The sequence below is a fragment of the Taudactylus pleione genome, unplaced genomic scaffold (genome assembly GCF_031769625.1).
Source record: "Taudactylus pleione unplaced genomic scaffold, aTauple2 ptg000223l, whole genome shotgun sequence".
Classification (NCBI taxonomy): Eukaryota; Metazoa; Chordata; class Amphibia; order Anura; family Myobatrachidae; genus Taudactylus; species Taudactylus pleione.
The window spans coordinates 2,565,950-2,584,068 of NW_028284625.1; the positions used below are offsets into that span (position 1 = coordinate 2,565,950).

The 18,119-nt window shown below is 41.4% G+C and overlaps 1 protein-coding gene across 2 annotated transcripts in view; it reads right to left on the reverse strand.

The window, feature by feature from the left end:
- LOC148517309 (potassium channel subfamily T member 2) overlaps positions 1-18,119 on the reverse strand; it is a 1,089,312-nt gene that overhangs the window by 159,457 nt on the left and 911,736 nt on the right. For both annotated transcript variants that reach the window (XM_088478860.1, XM_088478861.1), the window contains 4 exons: positions 17,658-17,887; positions 16,130-16,346; positions 9,060-9,165; positions 7,639-7,811 (listed from right to left, as the gene is read on the reverse strand). In XM_088478860.1, coding sequence (XP_088334986.1) covers positions 7,639-7,811; positions 9,060-9,165; positions 16,130-16,346; positions 17,658-17,887 — 726 coding nt within the window. The remainder of the gene's footprint in view (positions 1-7,638; positions 7,812-9,059; positions 9,166-16,129; positions 16,347-17,657; positions 17,888-18,119) is intronic.

An 18,119-nucleotide genomic window follows, 5' to 3' on the forward strand; every position in this document is an offset into this window, starting at 1 on the left:
CGTTCTGATTTCCACTCCCAGTTTTCAAGCACCTTCCCCTGTTACCACCCACATATGCCTCCTCCTGTCACTCAAAATAGCAGGCATTCGCTATTTAGCGAACAAACGATTTTCGGCCGCACTGACTGGTTCGCGCATGCGTATTAAAATCCGTACGCATGAGCAGTTGTGCGAACATCGGTCGGAACGAACGAGCAGCCGCTTACGAGCGGCTCTGAATCAGGGCCTAAGTGTAGTAGATGTTTATACATTTACCACAAAGGGGTAAGCGAAATGTATCAGGTGAATATCCCATGCCAGCCCCTGATGGACACAATATTGTAGGTTTGGCTGGAGGCACAGCCAAGTGTCTACTATCGTATCCAGTGGTGACCTGATAGGGTAAAAAACTCAGGTAAAAGGTGAGTCCTGGTTACATCTGTATTAGGATTCAAATACCAACAAACCTCATATGCTTTAAAAAATATTTCACAACTCCGTATAAATTCCTGAATTGTTCACTGTTATTCAAATTGAATATGAGGGAAGTATGAATGATGGAGGTACAAATATACCTATGATCTCCTGAATTCTTGCCTATGGTTAGACAAAATTCACTTTGATTGCCAATAAAAAACTCATGTAGCTGGATCTTAACATTAGATGCAAGATACTGTGATATGTAAATTAATGTCATGACCTAATAAGCTTTGATGAAATAGAGCTGCTGAATGGATTGAACAAGGGTTTAACACAACCATATATACAGTACAACTGCAAGTCGCTTACTGGCCATAAATTCTTTATAATGGGAATAAAATAACCAGACACATTTTCTGATATACTTCTTAACATTGCACTCTCTTTGCTAGATCACACATCCCTATTCTCAGATTGAGGAAGGGATCTGATTTTCCGATGATTATTTATTGTTCAAATATTGTAACCCTGTGCACCTAATTTGTGGTACCTTACTTGTGTCCCTTTTGTAAACTTTACTGTCTACTCAAGGGCCTCCAAGGTAGCACCTCCTTATTATAATTAAGCTAATTGGCTGAAACTATAATACATATTAAGGAGTATTGATTTCTGCTTCACATTTTGATACTGGTCAATTTATGTTGTAAGACATATATGATGCAAGCCTACAGTATAAAGCAGCAAATTACCAATCCCATTTCCCAAGGGGACATTTTAATGGCACCAGCAAATAATTTTTCAAAAAATATGAAAATGTCTAAGGTGCATCTATTTGTAGATGCTGTGGTTTTTTCCGAATGCACAAAGAATGTGCTTTGTAAATGGGTAGACACATCATCTCAGAGGCACATATTTTAATCCAAATGCAGAGCAATAATCCAATTTTAAAATGTTGTATTTGTGACCCTGATTAAATGTGTGAAAGTGGAATACTGTACATTAGGAAATATTGGTGGTGTTTTTCTTTTGTGGATGGATGGGCGAGTAACACTAGGCATTGCTGTGACACTCTCACTTTGGCAGGAAGCTGAAACACATGTAGATTCTATATGTCTAATGGGTCTATGCAATGAGCTCTGGGGACTGTACATTATGTCAGAGGGATTTATGCTATATATTCAAGGATTATATGCAACATAGCTGGATGGTCTGTGTTTAGGTATTTTGGCAATATGGATAGTGCTCTGTATAATGTGACTGAAAGGTCCATGCAACAGTGATTGGTATGGGCTGAGCAATATGGATTTTCTACAACACAAACAAATTGCTCTGTGCAACGTACCAGCTATGCTATAGTGTAATATTTCCTGGAGGTCAATGTGGGGAACTGACTGCATGAACAATGTGATGAATGTGTTCATGAAGGTTATATAATAATCTTAATGAGTTTGATGTAAGAAAGTATCTGTTTAGAATTATTTCTCTAAACCTTTTTTTAAATATATACAGTACCCAAAACATCTGGTTAAAGGTGCCCACACACATACCGATGTACTCACGATTAGCCGATGTGTACGATTTATGTACAATTTCCCTTGAAACTCTCCCCGGCAGCTCTGCACATGATTTGCACACGGTATGCACACAATTTGGTGTCCAATCTTCAAACGATCTCTTCATGCAGACTTTCAATGTGTATTGTATCCTAGATTGTCAGATCTGCCCTAGAGCACGGCAGATCTGACAATACGATGTGCATCCAGCAGGGACGTGCATCGCATCGATTTCCTCATGATTTTGGCATATTTTACACGATCTGCCGTTCCAATGCGTCGAAATCGGCCAGATCGGGTAAAATATCACTATGTGTGTGGGCACCTTAAGAGTTTGTAGTAAATATTATATTAAGAGTACCAAGTTCGTTTACAGTATACATATTCCAAACATCTGCAACACCCAAGATGAATTTTAGTGCTATACCCCAAATTTATAATGTGTCACATTTCCACAAAGCAAGCAGAACAATGTAGAAGATTATATCACATTTAACTACTTGTATAGATATTGCTACAATTTAAAACCTTAATCAGGTACAGTTTACTGATGTGGAAGGGTTAGCATGTTTTATTTCCACATAATGTGGATATGTTTAAACTACTTAACAAAACCAACAATTTTGAAAACATTAGGACAACTTAAAATATTGTGAAGGTTTAAACCCTAATTGTACCCAACAAAGTCAATTTCACTTTTAATCCTTTAGAGTCCCACTAAAAACTATGGGCCTGATTCAGGAAGGAACGCATAGGAGAGAAGGCACGCACTTGGCCGATGTTTTTGATCTGCGCATGCGTGTGCATCACACTTCGCTTGCGCAAACTAGCCAGTGCGTTCAGGTTATGGTATGAAGACTATGCGCAATGTGTACGCAGACCCTTCCAAAATTGAATGACAAGAAGTGCCGATTGTGGGTGGTGACAGGGAGTGGTCAGGCAAATAAAGGCGTTATAACGCTGTTATAGAGGCGTGCATAATTAAGGCAGTGGGGCAGCATATGCAGCCATACCGTAAGCTAGACACAGGAAGCGGGCAAAATCCTGCGGCAGGTCAGGTCAACCACTATTATGCTAATGGGTCCGATGGTTCTCGATGTTACCGATGTTTAAGCTATCTTGCATGCTGATCAGGCTGTGAGTAAAGGGAGATGGGCAGCTTAAAATGGGGCTGGCTGTCTGCATCTTGTGCTGCCGGCTCCGTGCATATGCATTAATTAGCATATTCTCGCAGCGGACGGTCCCTGCGTCTGCTAATATGTGTCCCTTGCTGAATCAGGCCCAATGTAGCTAAAGTGATCACAAAAACATGGTATGACCATTGATATGAATACAATAATACATATGTGCCAAAACACACGTAGCTTTAAGATGCCATATGGAGTGAGAAACCCAGCACGCCTGAGCCACACTGAGATGTGTATACAGTACCATCTTTTTATTTTCATTTCACATCACAGATTCAACAAAACACCTCTCAAAGGGGTACATTTACTAAGTGAGAGTTTTTAGAAGTGGAGATGTTGTCTATAGCAACCAATCAGTTTCTAGCTATTATCTTCTAGAAGGTGCTAGTTAAATGTTAAGTAGAATCTGATTGGTTGCTATGGGCAACATCTCCACTTCTAAAAACTCTCACTTTAGTAGATGTACCCCAAAGTGTACTAGAGTAGCTGGGTTGTGACTTTAATCACACAAGAATTTGTTTTATACACGTACAAAGTCGTAGATGTAGCACAACAAAACTTGGCATGGGAAAAAGCCGGGGCTGCTGCATCGTAGCACTTTGAGTACAAATTCAGTCTCATTCGCATACAGATGTACAAATGTTGCAAATCATATTAATCAGTGCAATCTAGCAAAGTAGTTCTGTCGCTTCCCGTTGTTTTATTTGTCTGAATAAAATGCACATTTTGAGCTAAAAATATGCTTAGCGTGGTAGAGTCACCTGGGGATCTGGTGCACAGAAAGGTACTGTTTGGCATGACTGAAGCCACAGCGTGCGAGGACACATCTGTATGTTCTCTCAGTTTCTGCATACTAATTTCTACTTGCGGCCAGAATATCATAGGAAATTAAGTAACAGTCCCATATTTAACCTCAACTGCCATATATGTCATTGTCATTAAAAGTCCCAAGATGAATACTGTAATTCCTCCTGCTATGCTGAAGGTATTGCCCAGCAGGCTGGAGTTGTATTGTATACAAGCTGTCTGCCTCAGGGGGCATTCCCTGCCAAACTGGGGATGTCATACAACAGACAGGCAGTCATATTATGGAAGCAGAGGTGGCTATGGGCCTGATTCAGAGATGGTTGCTATTCCGATATTTATTCAGCTGAGTGAATATCAGTCAACTGTGCATGCATCACGGTCACACTGTGCATATGCCAAAGCACATTTGCATTGCTGCTCACAGTAAGGATTACTTTGCACAGTGATTGGCAGTCAGGGACTCTTTAGGAGAGGTAACAGGGAGGTGTGGCACAAAATGCAGGCATGTCCTGGCCATGTTTGTGGTAAATCTTAGCCTGTTTGTGCAGTCCCGTAAACAGATAATGTGGTTCCAACAGCTCAGTTCAGACGGCCATTCTGCTTGACCATATGGCTACTCAGATGGCCGATTATCGAATGATCTGCGATGTTGTCAGAGTATTTGTATGCAACTAAGCCGTCGTTACTAAGCGTCTCAATGCATTTCCAGCTGGTTACAGCATTAGCATATTTTAGCACAGCAGTTGTGTATGGGATCGCAGCTTTGAATGCATTAGTGTACATCTCTGAATCAGGCCCTATATGTGACTGAGGTGAATGAGCTACAGATGTATCCTCGTGCCTCCTTGTGCATTAAAAAGTGCCCTTCTAGTTGTGCCTTGCCGTGGTCTGACCCAATAGCATTGCGCGTCTTTCAGTGCATGTTTTTACCTTCAAATGCATCTCATTTGAACTGTGATGTGAATAGGTAGCTCAAGCAGCTTCTGCTGATTAAAATGATATGCAGCATGTCTATATTTTTTTAATGATTGCGGGTGTATCTGCATGCAAAATGCTATGATACAGTGTCAGCGACTGTAACACTATAACATAGCATTTTGCATACAGATACAGCCACAGTCTCACACAGAATATAGACATGCTGCATATCATTTTAATCAGTAGAAGCTGCTTGTGCTACCGATTCGCATAACTGTGCGAATAAGACACAATTGAAGATAAAAAGTCACAAGAGAAGATATTTGGTGCTATCGAGTAACACGGAGCTCCCGCAGGAATGGGATTGAACTACTGGCGGCTCTACAGCCGCCGGTTCAAACCCCGACAGTGCGAGTCCAATAGTGAGAGATCCCTTACCCTCCCCTTTCCCCCCCTAACCATAACCCTCCTTTAGGGGTGCCTAACCCAAACCTCTCCTCCTAGTGCCTAACCTAACCTCCCCACAGGGGTGCTTAAACCTAACCCCCCTCCCCGCACCCTAAACCTAAGCCTCCCGAGGGTCTGCCTAACCCCCTCCACTAGTGCCTAACCTTAAACCCCCCTTCCCCTAGCCAAACCCAAACCTTCCCTGGGGGGGATGCCTAAGTCCCCCGGGGGTCCCTAAACCTAACCCCCCCATCCCCGGGCTAAGTGTTATACTTATCCATCAGCAGACGATCAGGATGGCAGAGGCTGGTCCTCCAGCGTCGGGATTAAGATAGGCGTCTGAATTTCGACACCTATCTAAAATCCCTTGTCGGGCAGGTCCAGTCGGGATTTAGACTGGCGCCATTGTGTCCACCAGTCTATTAACTACAATCCCTCTTGCATTATGTGTAGCGCGGCTTGTAACGCACGGAGGATAGATTTATCTGGACTCATCTGTATCGACATTTACAAATATTTGTACTTACATTAGTGAATATTGTAAAATAAATATTACAAATATATACTGAAAGCAATGAAATTCTCTTTTAAGTGATTGTATATAGATACATCCACACACATACGCTGACACCCAACTATTCACAAACAGTACAGAAAAGAACGGTGTAAAATACACAAAATGGAACATTCTCTGACTCAAAGTTTTCAATTTTTTTGTGACATTAGGCAAATTGAAAGGGAAGAAATATTATGTTTAACAGACAAATTATTTCTGGCTGCATTTTTATACTATCATTACTGGAAACTCACAAGAAAACTATGACAGAAAAGAAAATGTGTTTTCAACACAGTAATATCCACAGACACCGTATGTGTCATTTTCTGTGGCTGACACTATGTTTAAAGCAATTCTTTGCATAGCTATTACACAAATGACTGCATTTCATAAAAGGCCATTAAGGAACCCTAGGAAAAAATCCTTTTGAAATGGAATGAATACATCTCTTAGTGATGCATTTTAAAAGGGGAATATGTGCGGCCTGTTTATTAGGTCTCTTGATTACAATATTTTGCAGTTTCTCCATTTATGCAATAGAAATTCTTAAAGAAGCACAGCTCTCCAACTCTTTACTATGTACACAAAAATGGCAAATTGCAGGCAATAAAACATTCTGCAACTGCATAAAAAAATTGAACTTGGTTATTTATAATTAGTTTTACATATTGACATAATTAGGCTACACTCTTTCCCATAACTCAATGCTCTGAGAACTACACTCTCAATAAAAACAAACAATTACGTTCGCAAGCAATAAAGTAGCACAAACACCAACATGGTAATTTTATAGCATTCAGAAGTGCAGTATGATGGCCTATCAACTTTGAAAATGGCACTATTAAAAGCAGTGTTCTCATTGGTTGTTATGGGTAAAGGTTCATTTATTACTTTGGATTGATGATACTGCCTACCTCATGGCTTGGGAGAAACCTTCAACCTTCAGAACCCTTACTCCCATGATCATAGCATATATAAAACTAAAAATGGCTCCATGCAGAGTAATTAGTTAAAATCTGAGCAGAAGGCAACGAACAGGATGAAGGTATTGGTGGCCTGATTATGATGTGTACAGTATTGTACATCCGCAAAGAATCGGCTGTGAAATACCATACAACTGAAATGCAAATGCAGCAGGAGGCATCCGTAGGAAATACAGTAGATACCTCCTGCATGCATCTGCAATCAGATCACCATCATGACCGGTCACAATGGTCGCAGCCCTCTGCCAGTCTGCATAAGCCAAAACGTTCTCAGACTGGCTGTCACAACTGGTCACATGGGTCCAGGAAGTCTGCATCTGATGACACAGACCCTGGGCTCAGCCCGCCTGCAAAATGGGGGTTACATGCAGACACAACCCTGTTTTGTAGAATGGTCCTGTTCTCAACCCCCCCCCAAAGACTGTAGAATGTCAATCATGCTGCAGATAAGGGGTGACTGTGAGCAATCACACAGGACCCATTCTGCACATGCACAGACTGGGTCCTGAGCATGCACACAACCTAAAAACATCAGATTTGTACATAAACCATCAGGTTTGCATATAAATCCAAGTCAGACTCTTGGTCAAGCAGTTTTAAATGGGATTTTAAATGGTAATCTCTTTATGAGAATCAATTATGATTTTTAGGGAGGGGTCATGAAGTGTTTGCAATATATATTTAATACATAATCCTGTATGAAATGTAGTCATGGCCAAAAGCTACTTCATAGTAGAAACACACAAACATACGTACATGTATGTAAATTGTCAGTACTCATCACTTACGGGTTATCCAGTAGTAATATGACTGGGTTAAGCTCCTTCTTTGGTCTATAATAAGCTCTAAGTGGAACAATGAAATTGTAAAGTCCATTTCCTGCTGTCTCAGCTGCAACAATGATGATTTTATTCTTAAAATCATAAGCTTTTGCATCTTCATAATATTTATGTTGACAACCCTAAAGCAGAAGTGACAAGAGAGTAAATTCTAATCAGCTAAATAGTATGGGCAACATCTCCTAGAGGACCAGTGGTGTGAAAGGGTGAAGGAAAGCAGCTGAGTGCATGGAGAAAAAGCATTAGAACTATGGGTGCAGGAAGAGATACTGATTGCAGAGAGCATCTGAGGAAATGGCAATGTTTGTGGTGTAGAGACAATGGAGATAAATGCAGCAGATGTAAGAAAACAGGGCAAGTAGTGTAAGCAGAAGAAGGAACACCAGGCATCTGAGCGCAGGTTAATGTTGGTGTAGTCAGTGACTGGAATAAGGAGGGGATGTCAGCAATTTGATGGGGTTCAGAGAGGAGGATTGTGAGTCTGAGATGGGATGGCTTAGCTGTAGGATAGGGCAAAGCCAGGAGGGAGTATTACAGGGAAGTGTCATCAGAAAAAGGAAGGGCAGAGAAAGGAGTAGCATCAGAGTTTGCATGGGTATACATTATGTGCATATGGAAAGACACAGAAGACAGTTGTATATGGGCCACAGATTATTTAGAGAAAACAGTTGCAGCTAGCAATTAATGGGGAGAACTGTAGAGCTGCATTAGGCAGCAAGAACATATTAGAAATGTGTAGACTGCAAAGGAAAGAAGGTAAAGTTAATGCTGTAACAACCAATGGGGCAATAGGGAAGAGCTGAGCTATGGACATAGGAATAAGATATCAAGCATAAGAGGTAGCAGGGCTAAAGTGATTGGAAGAAGTAGGTTCAGACAAGAGAAAGAAGGGGCAAGGATGATCAGGAACAAGACAATGAGGAGAATACAGTTGTGTTATACGAGACATATAGAAGAACATTGAGAACAGTAGAAAGAAAATGACCTAGGTAGTGAAGAGTAATCATAGGACTGCATCTGTGGAATAGGGGTTGCTTAGTGAGGAAAGAAATTTGGCAAGGAGCAGACCATGATAAAAAGTGAATGAGGTAATACGTGGTGATTGCAGGGGTGGTCACCGAACAGCAGCTCAGTTATGTTTGTGGTGTTGGGACATGTCAGAGGTATAGGAAGGGTCTTTATTGGTGAAGACTCAGAGATGTGTTTTTGCTGCATATATTGTATGTCTGTTTATAGGTGTATGAGGTGTGAAAGTAGATGGTGTGTGAACTGTGATTAGTGTAAATGTGTCCATAGTTGGTGTGTGTGTTAGACAGAGCTCCATGTCCACAGTTATTATGATATAATTGTATAAAAGACTGAAAATGTACCTTATCTAATCGTAGACAGCAAAATGGGACTTTTTCTTGTAATAGGTGACAAAATGTAGGTGAGCTTCCGATATATGGTGAATTTGGAGGGTAGCCTTTAGCATATCTGTAATGAAAAATGTAGAATAGTATTTTTTACCTGCCATTTCGGTAACATACAATATATAGGCAAAAATATTTGAACTTTGTACAAAAACAAAAATATGCAGTAATATTTTTAAATACATAGTTTTCACCTCTAATGCTTGATACCCCAAACTGTTACATACTTAGGATTTTTCTTAATTATGCACAGGTTGAAAAATCTATTCATTAAATCAGTTAAGGTTTAAGAAAAACACAAAAATAGTTTTACGATTTGTCATAATTGTTTAATTTTTAGAAGAACCCTTTTAAGATGTTGTAACTTAGGAGGAAATTTACAGTTCCCAAACCAGCTGATGTGACTTAATGAGCCTTGATTTGCACTGGTTCTAATAATTTTTCAAATAACTTTGCTGGCACTGGTCAGTGTGCCTGATTCACAGTTGCACGCAATTGTGACTTTGTATGAAGCAGCTGTATAATATGCTATTGATATGCCAAATGAGATGTCTTGTGTAAATAGCAAACCAGCTTCTGTGATCCACTGCTGCATCCGAAAATGCAGCATCAGGTCACTCTGCATGTACATCTAAATAACCTTCATGCTACTCAGGATGGCCAGTGTTTTCATGCAGCTAAAGTCAGTGTACAAGGATACAACCACTGGCTTCGGCATGCCCTGAAAACAAGGTTGACATGCCCCTGCTTGCTTGGACATTACATGACGCTTGCCTCCAAATGGCTGCAACCTGTCAATCAGGCTTTGGGTCCAGGTACTGCAATGAAGCTCGCAGAAGGAGATCTTGAGCATGCAATCGTCAATCATCGGAGTTGTACGCAAACCTTCAGTGTACCCAAACATTTGACATCATGTCAAGGAGGCAGGGTCACCAGAATTAGGCTACAGGTTGCAGGGAGTGTACTAGGGAGTAAATTTACTAAAGTGAGAGTTTTAAGAAGTGAGATTTAGAAGAGACGTTGCCCATAGCAACCAATCAGATTCTAGCTATTATCTTCTAGAAGGTGCTAGTTAAATGTTAAGTTGAATCTGAGTGGTTGCTATTGGCAACATCTCTTCTAAAACTCACTTCTTAAAACTCTCACCCCTAGGAGTGTCCAAAGGATGCTATGACAGCTCTGCAAAATGTAGGTGCCGTGGGTCAACGATAGTGCTGTCCCCAGGGGCCTGCAGCTTGGGAAAAGGCACTGCTTGGACACCTCTAGTTATGGCCCTACATTGTGTACAAATACACATAAGCAAACAAGAGTCCCAATACTTTTTGCTTTGATCTTTTAGCTGCAGATACAATAGCACTACATTTAGTTTCTGTGTGTTCATTTAGAAAATTCAATAATAGATAGTAAAATAAGGTAAAACTGTGCGCCTGATTCAGACCCGCTGGCAAGCGCTATTCACTCGTAAGCGAGTCGATGGCCGGGCAGTGCGCATGTGCGAGCCCCGGAGCGAGTGAGAAATTCACTCGCTCCGGGGCTCGCTACGAATGGGGCAGCTTTTGATGTTGATCGACAGCTCACCTCGGTTTGTAGGCGGGGAGGTTCCTGAAGGAACGCCTGCCATTTGAGGGCAGCCCTACTGACATCACTCGTGATGTCAGTAGTTGAGCTTCCTGCTCTATTAGAGCAGGAAGCTCACTGGGGCTTGCGGGAACGAGACCTTACCACAAGGGTCTCGTCGCAAGCCAGATGGTCGCGATGGTCGCACCATCGCACCATCACCTGGCCGTTCGCAAAAGCTGTGGGTGGTCACCTACAGCTTAGCGTATGGCCAGGAGGCCATTTTTTTTTTTTTTTTAAAAAGCAGCCGCCTTGATTTAGAGTGAGAGCTCATTTTTTGCGAGCTGCTTTGAATCAGGGCCTGTGTCTATAACATGTGCAATGAGTGATAGTCTTGCCATTCATACCGATTAACAACAATTTCAGCCTCTAATGAGATGTCAGCTATCAATAAATGTGTTAATACCAACCAGTAAATCACTAACCACACACATGTATACAGCATGGAAAAGATGCATTTATATTTACCCTATATATTCAACTCCAATTTAACTCTGATTGTGCAGTCTCCCTATGCACACCAGCTTAATCCAGAAATCACCCTCTCCCAGTGCCTTGTACTGGATGTTATAATCACAGTCCAGTGCAGTGGCATAACTGGGGGGAGTCTGCTAAGACTCATGAACTGGTTGTTGTTGGATCAGCGTCATGGTCCAGGTCTGTTGTTCATTTCAGTCAGTGTAGTGTAGACACCAAGACGTCTCTCCCAAAGTGCCTAGCTAAAGGTTGCAAGAGCAGATGGCAGCAGATGCAGGAGCGGGAATTCACTACTATGGGCACTGTATAAGGGGCACTACTGAGGGCACTGCATAGGGTGCTACTACTTGGGGCACTGCACAGGGGTGTATTGTATAAGGGACACTCCTGAGGGCACTGTATAAGGTTCACTAATGGGTACACTGTATAAGGGCCAATAATAGGGGCAGTGCATAAGTGGGACCACTACAGGGGGCATTGTATAATGGACACTACTGGGGGCACTACATTGAGGTGACCACTACTGATGGTACTGTATAAGGGGCACTACTGGGGGAACTGTATAAGGGGCACTACAGGGGACACTGTATAAGGGGCACTATTGGGGGCACTGTATAAGATGCACTACTGGGGGCACTGTATAAGGGTGCACTACTGGGGTAACTGTATAAGGGTGCACTACTGGGGGCACTGTATAAGGACACTACTGGGGGCACTGTAAAAAGGGCACTACTTGGGCACTGCACAAGGTGCACTACTATATGGGGCAATGCTACCGAGGACATTGCATAAGGGGCACTACTACAGTGGGCATTGCAAGAGGGGCACTACTACTGGAAACATTAAGGTGCATGTGGAATAGAAAGGATTGTTCTCAGAGTAACGAGAAATGGTGGTGTTTCATGTAGACACACCCCCATTTTTCAGTGGCCATGTTCCTTGTGACATGTGGCCACGTCCACATTTTTGGCACACGTGCACAGGGGGGGGGGCTCCATTTTTATTTTGCCCTGGGCTCCAGTTACCCAAGTGTCCTGGATCTCTTGAGAAACAAACCAAACTCTGGGCCTGATTCAGCAGCAATTTCAATTGCAACTAGGTATGCTGATCAAGCGATTGTTGGCCATTGCACATACATATGCATGGTGATTACACTGCGATCACACACGAAGCTTGGAATCCATCGCAGATTGAGTGACAGGCCATTAGCATTTGGGGGTAGTGATGGGGAAATGGTTGCAGAAACACTGGCACGCCTGTCAGTTTGAACGCCGTTGCATGGGCATGCATAAATCAGCTACTGCGATTGCCTACTCAGCTTGAGAGCCTTCTGCATGCAATGAAACTTGCAATTTCCTCTGTAATTGTGCATGACAGGCTGATGTGCCTCGATATTATGGATGTATACATAGGACTGTGAGGTATTACAGATGTGATAAAGCAGTAGTGGGCATCTCTATGCTGGCTGTTCTGTGGTAGACATTAGCATATTTTTGCACCTGCACTGCATGATGCCTCCTGCCGCATTACCATAATTGCAAGGATCGAAATTGCAAAGCTGCCTGGTGCAAAGCTGCGGTCCTTGCTTAATCAGGCCTTTAGTTGCTAATCTGTGAAGATCCATTTCTAAAAATATAATACAAGAGTTGAAAGTGCACTAAGGACTGAGATATGACAACTACTGAGTGCTAAAGATAGTTGTGCTACTAAAGACTGAGCTATATATATAAATTATTATCTGAAGCTGTTGTTTTCTGTGAATCAAGGATGGTTAGCATTATATGCTAATTTTACCTAACTTTGCCTTTTGTGGTTTCCCCATTATTGATTTTAAATACATGCATGAAATAGGACAGTGATGACCTAGCAAGAGAATTCTACAACTAAAGAAGTTTGTGTTCATCTACAAGTAAATGACTGGTCAGTCGTGGGTATTTAAAGTCTGTTATGTGATAATATATTTTGCTCTTTCATTGCATGTGATTATGTGAATGCTCCTGCATATATTCAGAGCATAACATGTTGAAGTAATTGAAAAATTGCATTTTCAATTCAGTAATAGCTAAGAGGTGTTGCAGTAGCTAAAGTTAAGTGTGTTTAATTGCTGAGAAAAACATAGTTTATTGGTTACTCTTTACAATATTGATAAAATAATTACTGCATATTATTACCACCTCATTTGTGCAATTATTGAATGTCATTTGTATTCTGATCTTTATTTTCTGCATACCCTTTACATGGTGTCCTCTTACTCCCCTTTAATAAATTTGCTAGATTATTATGCTTGTCAAAGTTGTAATTTTAAGTATTTTTTTCTGTGTGTATTGCCCTAGTCTCTCTGCTACAGTCTGAGTAGGACAAGCCAGTGGAGTCATTGCCACAAAGATAAAGGAAAGATCTACAGGAGCTGTCATCGCTGTTGTAAGGCACCTAACTTATCTGTGCCCACACGAACACCCAGGCTACCTCACTGCATCTCAACTGGCTCCCATGGAAGAGACAGCCTCTTTCTGAAATAAAGTTGGCCAATGTGAAACAACTTTATTCGGATACAGCGGTTTCACAATAGCCATCTTGGATTCAATATCAACTCTACTAATGTAGACGACTGTCACATTGATCATGTTGGATTCAAAAAGAGACTGCCTCTTTCCTGGGAGCTGTTTCCTGGGAGCTGTGTTGTGGAAACACTGTGGGTTGACTAAAAGATAGTTAGGTGCACCTCTAGCCTTCTTTATTATACGCACATTATATGAGGTAGAGTATCTTCCATATTTCTTGTTCTAGATGGACACAGGTTCCCATGTAGACTAAGGGGTATATTTCCATTTCTTCATTACCTTATCACCAGAATATAATGTGGAATATATATGAAACAATTAACAGTGAAAAATATTAATTACACATAAAATAGCTTTTAATTCTCTATTTGCTTAATCACACTACTCATACTACTTTCATGTATCCCTGCCTTTCCTCTTTCCTTTTATGTTTATATTTTGCCTGCCATCAGTAGCTGAATTTGAATGCATACTAATGAAACTTAAATTACATTTAAGTAAATTAATCTTTTGAGTGTCCATGAGTAATACTGTTTTTCTTTTTTAATGTGACTTTGTTATATTGCAGGGTGCACAATACTTTTAGGATTATTGTTTATGTCTATACAGCGTATATTTATATTATTGGATACATAAACAACATAAAGTTATTAGAAATACAGTACCACTGATCTAGTACATCCTCTACATAGATCTGTAGAACAAATCTATAGCAAGGTAATTGAGTTTGTTAGATGCACCTTTTTACTCTTGCCTCTTTAACCACTTAACTGACAATTTTTTGCCGGGAAAACCAGTAAAAAATTGTTGTTTTTTTAAATGTAATAAAATTTAAAAAGCGATTTAAAAAATATATTTAAATATTTTATTGAAAAAAAAGGATGTGCCTTGCACCACCACCATCTTTTTCACCTTCCCCACCTCATACAGTTTAATTTTTATTTATTATTTTACTCTACTGTAACCCCCCCTGCATCTTATTACTTTATCCCCCCCCACTTCCTCAAAGACATCATACCATTTGTCATCTCCCCTGGTGAGACAGGCAGACTGGCTACCCTGGCGGCAGCTGCTGCTCTCTACAGCCACTAGACACAAACATTGGAGGCAGCGTTGGCTTCCCAGTGGCTGCTGCTCTCTGCAGCCGCAGGGTACAAACAATGGGGGCAGCACTGTCTTTCTGGTAGCTGCTGCTCTCTGCAGCCACTGGGTACACAAAGTGGTGGCAGTGGTGGCAGTGCTGGCTTCCCAGAGGCTGCTGCTCTCTGCAGCCATCGGGTATAAACAGTCGAACAGCACTGGCTTCCCTGTAGCTACTAATGAAGATTCCCGGCAGCTGCTCCTCTCTGCAGCCGCAGGGGAAGAGCGTGTCACCGGGCTGCCTGATCAATTCTGTCCACAGTGATCAGAACACAGGGAAGAGCCTTGGGTGCAGAGGGGTTGAGAGGTCTCTCTAAAATTGGCAGCTGCGACAAGATTATCTGATGCTACCTCCTCAGGAAAGTGGATAAAATAGGTAATACCTTGCGTAGAACCTCTACAGTGAATATATGAAGATGAAAATGTGGAACAGAACACAAGGATGCGTGAAGAGAAAAGTGGGAAACCTAATAAAAGAGGAGCAATTTAAAAAATTCACTCACCATTGCAGCAATAAAAACATTCTTCAGTTACATACCACCAGTGTCATTATAGAAAGTTTGATGTTTCGGTCTTATTTCAGACCCTTGTCAAGGCACACAGGGCCTGATTCAGACCCGCTAGCAAGCAGGTCGATGTTGCCCAAGGGCGCATGCGCACGATGGAGGTGGCTATGTCGTGCACATGCACGAGACCCGAATAACGACGGCCAAGCTGTCATTATGGGTCTCGCACCAAAGGGGGCGTGCTGTCAATGGTGATTGACAGCACGCACCCTTTGGTGGGCGTGCGGGGGGCGTGGCTGCCCAGACGGAGATGTTCCCATGGGAACGCCTACCGTCTGGGGCCAGCCCCACTGACATCACTAGTGATGTCGGTGGGAGTGCTTTTCGCTCTGATAGAGCCAAAAGCACTGCATGCCTTGCGGCACCGAGACCCTATCACGACCATCATTTTGGCCGCTCGCTATAGCTGTGGGTGGTAACCCACAGCTATGTGAGCGGCCAGGAGGCCGCTCCAAAAAGTAGGAGGGACGACCCTGATTCAGAGCGAGCGCTCTGTCAGAGCGTCCGGCTCTGAATCAGGGCCACAGTTTGTCAAGAAGCCACAGCTATCAGAAATATATATATATATATATATATGCAAATTATTAACATGCACTATCATGTGTTTCTTTTTATATAAGTCATGAAACACTGCTGTAAAGGCACAACAACAACAATTATTACATACTCCTTGGTGTCAGAACTTTCATCATCAGATGGGTTGGTTTCATCTTCTGATTGGTCACACAAAAGATCACATGGCTGTATAGACGCATTGTCAGCAAGTTCTAGCACAGGAGCAATACTGGGTCTCCTTCCTTCTTTACTGACTTCCGAAGGTAGAGTTAGAGTTGGCCCACTGTTGGAACGACAGCTTGTGTCTTGAAGATCTATGGCCACAGTTCCTGCAAGCAAAATTATGTTGGCAGTTTAGTTGTTAATTTTACCATGTGTTTGTTATTTTTATTTTGGACTTTTCTATTTAATTTGAACTAAGGGGCCTATTTTTTTGTTCCGAAATTCATGATGTAACAGATTTCTCTGCATGAATATCTCACATATATGCAACAGACTAATTTAACACAAGATATGGTGCAGATATTTCCAGTGTTAAACCCATGTACCATAGAATAATTATAGTCCTGTAGGGTAACTGCAGTTTTGTCGAATTTTGCATGTTCTGAAAAGCTTAATTTTTCCAGACTTGTATCTAGTAACTAAATAAGGTAATAGCAGCTCTTCCCTATGGAGAGTATAGAGGAAGCTTTTCAGGTCCTTCCCCTACTTCCTAATCAGTGTATGTGCATGAACTGACTTATGGTCCCACATGTGCAGATAAAACATCTGGTAGAGAACCTTGAAGTGTTTTCTTTGCCCTCAGTGAACATTGGTGAAGAGTGTTTATCAGAGCACCTGTCCTGCCATTACAATAATGGTAAACAGTCCCTAGACCACATTTCTAAATGCTAAAAATAGTAACAAAAACGGACGTTATTTACCAGGCTCCCTTTTAGGGATCCTCACTCTGTAAATGTTCCTGGATTCCACCTTGGACAGTGGTAAAAGTAAACAGGACTTAGCATGTTGTCAAGAACAAACAGTTTGAATGACCACCCACGAACAAGTTATTGCTCATCCAAATCCAAAATCGACAATGACATTGGAAGGAATTTAGTACAAAATGTATTAGGTGACCTTAATTTTCTGTTTATTAAGAAATCTGTCTAATCATCTAATATTCATACATTAGTTATTATAATTTGATAAGAGGACGGTAATATACCAGTAGTGTAGAAGGAAGTGATAGACATGAATACTTCTGCCTCCTGCAGAGCAACAAAATAGTATTCATGGAAATAGCAGAGGTAAGCGCTATAGCATCTGAGATCTGGAAAACTTAATTGACAATATTTCTGTATAACATAGTCCCACACATGTTTTTGCTAGTGCTGTTTTTTCTTTTAAACTGCTCAGTGTCTCTGAGCAAGTTATTGCTTGATAATGCAATTTGTTATCTGACATTTTTAACACAACTACGCAATTAGATTACATTGTTTTATGGCTGCCTCTTTAATGTCTATTGTCACAGTAATAGTTCCTCCCCATAGTAAGAAATGCAAATATGCAGGAAAATACAAGTTATCTTGAGATATAAGTTCACAATGAAGCAGATTTGTATTATTTTACATTGCTACTAGAAGTTAGGGAATACCTACCCATGCTGGCAATTATGCTGTGGACAGGTAGTCTGGAAGGTCCATCATAGGATGATTTGAATTTGCATAATTTTTCAATCTGTTCATTCTGTTTAAAAGCAGAATTCTCTTCTTTGGTCACATGGATATAAAAGCAGGTATCAGTAGGGCTCATGATGTATCGTGGTCCTGGGTTCAGCAAAATGTTTTTGTTATCTTCTCTTCTAACACCGGTTAGGCAGACACCAAATCTGCGAGATAAGGAGGGCAGCAGGGAATCTGTAAGATGAAAAGTCTTTGACATGCTAACCATTTTCTAATCAGGTTTCTGATCTTCATTACACTGCAGTGAAATGAAACTGTGCAATAACATCTCAAGCTAGGTGGACCCTGTCATTACCCTAACCCTGCCTCCCCAGTGCCTTACCCTAACCTCCCCCCTAGTGCCTAAACCTAACCTCCCACTCCTACACCCTAAACCTA